At 39.8% G+C, this 10,513-nt stretch overlaps 1 protein-coding gene and 1 non-coding gene across 2 annotated transcripts in view; one reads left to right on the forward strand and one right to left on the reverse strand.

Annotated features, from left to right (window-relative positions):
* The window catches only part of OPHN1 (oligophrenin 1), a 443,853-nt gene that overhangs the window by 96,857 nt on the left and 336,483 nt on the right, over window positions 1-10,513 (reverse strand). Inside the window, exon 7 of the mRNA XM_003802239.2 lies at window positions 972-1,082. Coding sequence (XP_003802287.1) covers window positions 972-1,082 — 111 coding nt within the window. The remainder of the gene's footprint in view (window positions 1-971; window positions 1,083-10,513) is intronic.
* LOC111722371 lies at window positions 414-517 on the forward strand. The gene has a single exon (XR_002771195.1). It is a non-coding gene; the product is annotated as a U6 spliceosomal RNA (small nuclear RNA).

The raw sequence follows: 10,513 nt of genomic DNA on the forward strand, positions 1-10,513 counted from the left end.
TCAGAGAGGGAGGAAAAAACAGGGGGGAAAAGAGGAAATAAAAATATAGTCAGAGTTCAGTGGGTACGGCACTGACCACATACACTAAGGCTACCAGGTTCAAAACCAGCCCAGGCTTGCTAAACTGCAACAGCAAAAAAAATAGCCAGGCATAGTGGCAGGCGCCTGTACTCTCAGCTACTCAGGAGGCTGAGGCAAGAGAATCACTTGAGCCCAAGAGTTTGAGGTTGCTGTGAGTTGTGACACCACAGCACTCTACTGAGGGCAACATAGTAAGACTCTGGGTTGGACCCCATAGCACAGTGGTCCAACCACATACAGCAAAGTTGGCTGGTTCAACAAAGTTGGCAGGTTCAAACCCAGCCTGGGCCAGCTAACCACAATGACAACTGCAACAAGAAAAAGGCAGACATGTGCTCACTTTGGCAGCAAATATACTAAAATTAGAACAATACAGAGATTAGCAAGGCCCCTGCACAAGGATGACATGCAAATTTGTGAAGCGTTCCATATTTAAAACAACAACAACAACAACAACACAAGGATGACATGAAAATTCGTGAAGCATTCCATATTAAAAAAAAAAAAACAGTCAGGCATAGTGGCAGGCTTCTATATTCCTAGCTACTTGAGAGACTGAGGCAAGAGAATCACTTGAGCCCAGGACTTTTGAGCTGTGATGCCATGCCACTCTACCAATGGTGACAAAGTGAGACTCTGTCTCAAAAATAAAATAAACATAGTAAGACTCTCTAAAAAAAATAGAGACAAATAGGGTGAGGAGAGAGGGAAGGAGTATTAGTGAGAGAGCAAAAAATACTTAAGTCACTGTAACCACATTCTTGATATTTATTATTAAACATTAATTATTTTTCACATTTTTTGAGAAACACATTTTATGAACAAGTTTTTACACATTTATAGACATTTGGTAAATAACCTTACAACATTCATCAATAGAGACAACTTACAGGTTCTACAATATTGAACTTCTTGGACTCCTGAACTTCTTGGATTTGATAAACATAATCAAGAGAGGACTCAAAGAAATTATGCCTCTCCTTGTCCACTTGAAGGTCTGCCTAAAGAGGAAAGGCAAGAAATGTCACACATTGGCATAGTCATTCGTAAAGTCAGTGCTTATGGACTCAACAAAATGCTATAGTCAAGAGGGGCAATTAGCTGTCAATGAGTGATGTTGCCTTTATTTTTTATTTTTTTGAGACAGAGTTTCACTATGTCACCTCAGTAGAATGCTATGGTGTCACAGCTCACAGAACCCTCAAAGTCTTGGGCTTAAGTGATTCTCTTGCTTCTGCCTCCCAAGTAGCTGGGACTACAGGCGCCTGCCACAACACCCAGCTATTTTTTTGTTGTTGTTGCAGTTATCATTGTTGTTTAGCAAGCCTGGGCTGGGTTCAAATCCACCTGCCTCAGTGTATGTGGTCAGCGCCTTAACCACTGAGCAACAGGCACCAAGCTATTGCCCTTTATTTTACAGATAGAGAACATGAAACCAGGAGACAAAATTAGATTCCAGTTTTGGTCTAACATGAAAGAAGCTTAGAAGACATAACACAAGACCCATCCTAACAACTAGAAAAAAGGTGAACAAATGGAAAATCAACATCTCTTCTTAGATCAAATGGAGAATTCATGACATGAAAAATTGCTGCTTCAAAAACTAATGTTGTACCCCTGCAACCTGAAAGTATAGACTCGGACCCCACTTAAGTGTAATCAATTGGAGATTTATTGAATCTGCCCAGGGGACTGCTGCTCTGAGACAGTCTGCCCCAGTAGAGAGCAGCTTGCCTTATATAATTTTTGAGCAGGCATGCTATAGAAGCAAGACATGGCTGCTTAGCTCAGGGCAGGGGGGTTACAGCTTGAGAGTTACAATCTGGGTAAATTTCCACCATTGTTCACGGGGAACTTGAATTTGGGATTTTTTGTGCTTCTTTTTTCTGAAGCCTGTTCTTAGAATTGCCTCTGAGGGGGGAGGAGAAGGAGGGAGGTGGGCTGGGAACTTGTCCTGTTCCCAGGGTCCACTCTGGGGGGAGGGAGGAAGGAGGAAGGAGGCAGAGTGACAACCTGCCCATTCCTGGAGTAGGGGGCGGGCTGAGAACTTTCCCATTTCATTCCCCACTGGTCTTTTCAGGGAATCAAACCTTTGATTCATTTGAATCACGAGGGAGGGGTTGGTAGTGGGTAAGAGGAGGAGGAGGGGTTCTCACTAGTGCAGCCTTTTTCTGACTAGGATTAAGTTGTCTGTTTTCTAGCCATTGTAGAAGAGTAAGCTGCTGGGGAAAGGAGTCAGAAACATCATCTCCAGCTTCATTTTTTTTTTCAGGTCTCGCCCAAAGGTGTGTAAGCTTTTTAGTTTTAGGTAGGAGAAGTTATTGAAGTCAGCCAGGAGGGGCCATGTGTTGTCCAGCTCTAAGATTGTCTGGCAGAGAGCACCCCCACATCCCAAAGGGTACTTGCACTTAGTCCTACCCTCGGGCAGTATGTGGCAGGGGGTTGCCCTATGGCAGGGTAGCTGCAGGAGAAGTTCCTGCCAGAGTACCACTCTCTGCAGGCCCCTCCATGGAGGAAGGGCTGGGAGTCACAGGCTCTTGGGGGTGACTCAGGTCGTCCTGGCACACAGCTGGGGATAGTTGGTGGGGGCCAGCCTGAAGGTTGTGGTGGGGTTGACATTTGAGTTCCCTTGATTTTTTTCAGAGCGAAAGAATGTACAGATGTAAAAGATTAAATAGAACATGGTTAAATACTTCAGTGGTTTTTGACAAAGACTTCTTTAAACAATATCAGTGGCAAGCCTCATATTTAAGTAAGCTTTGGTTTCTGGCAGAGTTTATCAATTTCTACTTTTATGGTTCTGTTTATGTATTTTACTTTATTTGCATTTTTCCTGTTAAACTAAAGTAGCAACTTAAACTAGGGGATGAGCAACTATAACACTACTGTACATAATTTTATACTTTTTGGTCAGTCTTTTAGTTTCATTTAGGCGAGTCTGGGATTTAATACAGGTGGGCCATAGCCTTTTTCTTTTTTTTTTCTTGAACTATTTTTTTTCTTTCCAATTTCCCTTTTCATCAAATTAGTTGCTAAAATAAACTGTATTTTCAGCATACTGGGCCTATTTGCATAGACTGCAGTAAGAATAATTAATTATTAGGCTCTCTTTATTTTGGTGTAGGAGATAAGCTCCCCTTGCTCAGACATGGCAGTTTGCTTCAATGTGGTCCTCCAGGAGATTGATTCTGAGAAGCATTTCTTTGAAGATCGAGCTTCTGTACCTGCCTATAGATATGCAGAAATATGCAGAAAGCTCTCTTTGTCAAGGAATTATGGAGAATCAGCTGGGGTCGCAGCTGGGGTGAACATACCAGTCTTCGAGCATTGGGTTCTATTCTCTGCCTTCTCTCTTCATTAACATCATAATCCTTAGTTCAGTTTGGGCTAGCAATGACAGACAGCCAGTCTCTCTTATGTTTTTACTCTAAACAAAATCAATTGTATATGTGTTCCTCAGCCTTCACACTAAACTGTAATCTTCAATGGTAGCTTCCTAATGTTACTTGACTTCTTTGTATATGTGTTAAATTCTTACTGAATGTTTGAAAGTATATAAGATAATCAGTAAAGTTTAGCCAGGCCGCCAACCAGAGCGAGTCTCGGCCTCCCTTCAATTATCATTCTGTCTGCAGTTCTTTCCCCTGCATCTCCAATCAGAGGCTCCAAAGAACACACCATCATTTTGGCTTTGCTGGAATCTTTTATAAGAGATTTCAGTTGGTTGTGAAGCATTTTACAAGCCCAGGTTTCATCTGTGCCATTAGATACCTGTATGTATTGGGTAAATTTTTTTTCTCTTGAGGTTCCCAAGCACATTTTGATTCCCAGACCTGTTAGGAAGTTACTTTCATTACTTACCACAGATCAGGAAACATTATTGATGGGTATCCAGCCAATTCCTTTTTCAAAGGGCTTTTTTTTTTTTTTTGGCTTTATAAAGTCAACTTTAATCTCTTAGTGCAATCTGGATATTTCTGGAAATGCTGTTCCACAAAAAGCCTTGGTAAATTAACCAGTGCTTTATTATTTTATAGAATAAAACAGAGTCTTATTGAACTTATGCAAATAACTGTAGAAATTAAGAATTTTTACAAATGGCTTTTGGGTAGCACCTGTGGCTCAGTGGGTAAGGCACCAGCCCCATATACCAAGGTGGGTTCAAACCCAGCCCCAACCAAACTGCAACAAAAAAACAGCCGGGCATTGTGGCTGGCACCTATAGTCCCAGCTACTTGGGAGGCTAAGGCAAGAGAATCACCTAAACCCAATAACTGGATGTTGACATGAGCTGTGATGCCATGTCACTTTACTGAGGGTGACAAAGTGAAACTCTGTCTCTAAAAATAAAAAAAGAAAAGAATATTTACAAATTGCTTTTAAATTTTAGAGAAATTAAGGAGGGAGAAAAAATACATGTTTCAGATTCTGCTCATAAGTACATACTTGAAAAGCTATAAATAGCTTAAGAGATATAAAATGGTTTTCTTGATTTTTAGAAAATGAAAATCAAAGAATAAAAGTACAGAATTTTTAAAGACAGTAGAAATTTGAATAAACATTAAGACAGATCAATATTTTACATTTTAGGACACACTAATGTTTTATATATGATTATAATTTATATAAAATTAATTACCATTTTATATTTGATAATGCTTCCTATGCATTTTTAATAAATTAAATAAGTCTAATTTGTTTTTCTCAGGTTCAGAACCTGTCAGCTTCAGTGCATGTGGCCTGTTGCCGTAATCACTGTGTTATGAGTACCAAGCCTTAAATTTAGAGTTTTGATTTTGGAAGGTTTGTCAAATATCAAAATTTTAAAACATTTGTTCAAATAAGATTACAAGTTAAAAGATTTAAAAAATATACATAGTCAACTGGATTATATAAAATTTTTTTTACAAAATTTCTTTATGAGCTTCATTCATTCTATACAGACAATCTATAAACATTCTATTTTTTTTAACTTTTTGCACTGCCTTTTACTTTCTTAAACAATCATTCTATTTCAGGATAAATTTATTACATAAGATTCTTTTTTTACATAGTGCTATATTTTTTTCTGTGTAATTTCCCTTATTTTTAAAAACTCACTTTTTATAAAACAGAATTACAGTTAATTATTCACTCATCAAACTGATAATTGGAAGATTTAAAAGGAAAGAATCTTTCTCTTTGATAAAGACTCAGTTTTTTTTAATAATTTAAATAACCAAATTATTACATTTTACAAATGAGAGACATTTGTGAAATATACATTACTATAGGATTCTTCTAATCAGGGCTAGATAGGGAATTCTTATTTTTCAGGCTCAGGTAAGCTCAGAAATCAGATTTTCATCTCTAGGCATAAACATATTCCAGGCCATACCCTTTGAGCCCTAGTAAGGTTATGAATAAAGCAGTCCCAAACATTTTGGATGCCTCCACTCTGAGTAAGGAGTACATATTCTATTTTTTTCCAGATAAAAACTGCAAAGACTTAATGACCTTGCTCAAGGTGCAGGGCTGTATTTATTTATTTGTTAGAATACCCATTTAGTTTGTAAAGGTATGTTTCCATTTATGAAGTTCTGGAAATTTTTGGAGGAGGCAGGACAGGGGTGACCCTGACTAGACTGAAGATTTTTGTTTTATTCTTACACTATTCTGCCTAAATGTCAGAATGAGGAGTGGCCCTGGTCCGGGTATTGTTCAAGGAAGAGAATCAGGGCTGTTTAATAACACTTGATAGTGGGAGAACAGAAGGGACAAGTTGCCAGGGTCTTTATGCATTTCATGAGTGTCTTCACTTTCTGTGATAGAAACCTTCCTAGACTAGGAAAATAGAGGGCCTTACATTGAAGGCCAGTAGCTCTGATGGAAGAGTCCTTTCCGGGCAACAGAGAACTAGCTGGGAAAAATTCTCCAGTTGAGAACAGAAACATGAACAAGGTCATCACAAAGAGATAAAAACAAGTCGGGGTTACACACTCTCCAGTGGATCAGTCTGGAGGGGCAGCACTATCAAGCCCAATACCAATAATAAGGATGGAGAGATCAATGACTGCCATGTCAAAGGTGCACCAGGTGGTGAGGGGTGTAGGACACACAAGAGGAAGTAGGTGAATAAAGTGATTTCAGAAGGAGCAAAGTCTTGAAGGTCCCCTTAAAGGAAAAGATCCACAATCCACTCATAAATGTTTCCAGAACTGTTTGCTTCAGGCCAAGACCAATCCTCTAATAAACACTGAACAAATGACATAACATGACAAGACAGACACAGGCCTGACATGAACGTCTAATAGAATCAGAACCAGAACACACTCTTATGCACTTTTAACAGGCTAATGAGTGATCTAACACCCTAGGGGTTGATTGGACCCCTGCTTTTATTTCAGTGGTGTTTCTGGTGACAGGTGTTGACATATATTAATAGGAGTTCCGGACAGATCCGTAGGGCTGAAGATCTCCACTCGTTGAGTTGTTCTATCAACACAAGTCTCTGAGAGCTTCTGACAGGCTAATGAGCCGGCAACCCGGGGTCCCTGTCTAAAGTTTCTCTCTTTTTGGCCTTTTCTTGGAGGTTGCTACCGGCTCTACATAAATTACAACAAATGAATTTAACAGTTATGCATCTTCACAACAATTCACAACAAATAAACATATCAAAAGTACCATTAATAGTTAATTAATGTCTGCAGATACCAGCCAAAAATAGATGTTAAAGTGTCTTACTTCTGGAGGCAGATTCACAGCTGAATTTAGAAGTGATCATCAGCTGGTCTCCTGAGGGCTCCGGGTTTTCCAGGGGCCCTTGGATGTTTCCAGGGGTTACCTCCCCTCAGAAGGACCATAGTCTGTCCCCCTCCTGGGGGCCACGTGAAGATCAGCAGAATGAGAGCCAGATAGAGTAATGGCAGTTCAGAAAGAAAAATGGCTGTCATTTCAAAAAGTAAAGAGGACTCTTTTTTTTAAAAGGAGGGGCCCAAAGTCCAGTGAGGAAGGAGACTTTGTACTAACTCTTTAATTGCCAAAAAGAGAGGATTGACAATGCAAGTGGGTTATTTATACTACAGTGTCAAAATGAAATGAGGAAGTACAAAAGGGCCATGTCAGAAAGATAGGAGTCAATTAGTACAGTATGCTATTAAACAGACTAAGATTCTGGAGTGAAACTGTACAATAAATGTCCAACTCCCACCCTGACAGCAATACTGAAGGCAGTGGGACGCATAGGATACATAAGAGAAAGGAGATAAAGACTAATTTCCACAGGATGAGATTCCTAGAGAGTTTCTTGATATCCAATCCTGCAGAAGACACATAGGTCTGGCATGGAGAACAAAGGAGACAGACAGACAGACAGACAGAAAATCAGTCAGGTGTGTAGCCGTGCCTGACCCTCACTCATGTGCCTTCTGGCCACATCCCCAAAGGGATGAAAACTCTATCCTGGCATAGGTAGGGAGGTATAAACCCCACTCCAGGTTGCCCAAAGGGGCCTGCCACTAAGCTGTATGATAAAGTCATGGAACCACGAGTAGAGGCCCACTCGGACTCTGTAGCCTTAGGGCCATGGAGTCACATCTAAACTCTTTCACTCACTCACTAATACAAAAGACACACAAACCAGAACCAGCACAGTTGACTACAAAACCCAGGACAACCCAATAGAAGACTGCAATTACCAGAACAGGACTAGCCTGCGAATCCGAATAGTCCAAAAGACTGCTAATACCAGAACAGTCTAATAAGGGGCTGCAATCATAACAACACACACAAAAAAACAACCCAAACCTATACCAGAGAGACGAAGGACATTTCCCCTCTGCCTCAGGAACAGAATTTCACTGTGTCTAGCCAGTCTAGTTTCCCCAGATTCTCTGGAAATCCAGACAGACTTACCAAATTGGAAAATTTAGGAACCTGTGCCCTAAATCCACACTTCTGAGAGCCCCTGAGGCAGAGGGGCAAAGGGGTCTCACTAAGGCCTTCCCCTGAGCTGTTGGCCAGTGATGGGCCCACGTGGGGGGGTCCAATGAATCTCACTGGGGCCTCCAGATATGTTGTACTCCTACAACCTGAAAGTATAGACTCAGACCCCACTAAAGTGCAATCAATCGGATTTTTATTAAATCTTCCCAGGGGACTGCTGTTCTGAGACAGTCCATCCCAGTAGAGGGCAGGTTGCCTTATATAATTTTTGAGCAGGCATGCTACAGAAGCAAGACATGGCTGGTTAGCTCAGGGTGGTGGGGGTTACAGCTTGGGAGTTATAATCTGGGTAAATTTCCACCACTGTTTACTGGGAACTTGAATTTGGAATTTTTCGTGCTTCCTTGTTCTGAAGCCTGTTCTTGGAATTGCCTCTGAGGGGGGAAGAGAAGGAGGGAGGCAGGCTGGGAACCTGTCCCATTCCCAGGATCAACTCTGAGAGGAGGGACGGGAGGGAAGTGGGCTGTTCCCAGAGTCGACTCTGGGGGTAGGGAGTAGGAGGGAGGCGGGCTGAGAACCTGCCCATTCCTAGAGTAGGGGGCAGGCTGAGAACTTGGCCTTTTCACTAAAAATTAAATATAGCGAACCAGAGCTTACAAGAGTGGAAGCATAGGAACAGAGTAAGATACTATGGCTAGAACTAGGGAAATTACAACTGAAAGAAATGAAAGTCTCAGAATTTATTTAAGAAGATATAAGAAAATGTAAAGAAAAAAAGAATAATACAATAAGAAATTGAAGCCTCTGACTGCAACAGTAACAGAAAAATGAGCACAGCAAAGCCCCTAGCCACAATAAACACAAAAGTACACATTAAAGACATATTTAGTTCAGTTCTTTTTACTTAAACATCATCCCTAACTTTCACCAAGAAAGTACAAGGAAAAAATCAGTCTGAAGTGAAAGGACAAGTATAAGAACCAAATTTACATAAGCCAAAGATTGTAGAATTTTAAGACTCAAAATTTATAAGGGCTCCAATGGAAAAAGAAGAGAATATGTAAGAACTCATGTATAATGTTAGCAAATAGATGAATACTCAAGGAATTTAGAGAAAATGCTAAATATCAAAAACACTAGAGCCAAACTGAAGAATATCCTAAAACATCAGTAGATTGGATACAGCTGAGGAAAGAATTAGTGACTTGAAGGTGTTTCAACAGAAACTTTGAAAACTGAAATAGAAATACAAAGAATGCAAACCAAGGGGTAGCACATCCAGGAACTATTGGACAATTACAAATAATGTTAACACATGCATACTTGGAGTATCAGAAGGCAATAAAAAATAGCAATAAATGAAAGACATATTTGAAGTAATAATGTCTGACAATTTTACAAAGGACAGATACCAAACCACAGATACAGAAAGCTCAAGGAAAACCAATTCAGATAAATAACAAAAAAAAATCCATGTAGTTATAATGAAACTGCAAAAATCAAATACTACACAAAATCACTGGGCGTGGTGGCCCACATCTATAATCCTAGCACCCTGGGAGGCTGAAGTAGGTGGAATGTCTGAGCTCAGGCGTTCCAGCCCAGCCTGAGGAAGCACAAGACCCTATCTCTACTAAAAATAGACAAAATAGCCAGACATTGTGGTGCACGTGTGTAGTCCCAGTTACTCGGGAAGCTGAGGCAGGAAGGTTGCTTGAGCCAGGAATTTGAGGTTGCTGTGAGCTATAAAGCTATCACACTCTACCCAGCACAAAGAGTAAGACTCTTGTTTCAAAATAATAATAATAAATAACAAATACTAGACAAAGTTATTATAAGAGAATCTACATGAAAAAAAGCAAGGTGAAGAATTATATGGGACTGCAAACTAATACAACCTTTTTGGAAGGAAATGTGGTGATACCTTAAGGAACTCAAATTAGACCTCCCTTTGATCCTGCAATCCCATTACTAGACATCTATACAGAAGAAAAAAAATCATTTTATCACATGTGCAATAGACTGTTTACCAAAATTCAATTTACAATCACTGAAATGTGAAAACAACCTAAATGCCCACCAACCCAGGAATGGATTAACAAGCTGTAGTATATGGAATACTATTCAGTCATTAAAAAAGATGGGAAATTTACATCTTTTGTATTAACCTGGATGGAGCTGGACACCTTCTTATTAGTAAACTTTCACATGAATGGAAAAGCAAGAATCCAATGTACTGAATTCTAAAATGAAACCAGTAGACGATCTAATATATACGCACGTAAGAGAAAAACTCAAATGAATTTAAGAGGAGAGGCAGGAGAATGAGGGAGTGAGGAAAATAGAGAAAGGAGGGGGATGAAGGTATTCCCACCTAATGGAAGCAATGTTAGGGTGGGTGGCACACCTCTTGGAAGTGGAACACATTATTAAAAGGACTTTACCTAACAAATACAGACATTGTAACCTAATTCTTTGTATCCTCAATTAATCTTTTTTTTTTTTTTTT

This window comes from Otolemur garnettii, unplaced genomic scaffold (assembly GCF_000181295.1).
Source record: "Otolemur garnettii isolate 467f Iridium unplaced genomic scaffold, OtoGar3 scaffold00241, whole genome shotgun sequence".
In the NCBI taxonomy this organism is placed as follows: Eukaryota; Metazoa; Chordata; class Mammalia; order Primates; family Galagidae; genus Otolemur; species Otolemur garnettii.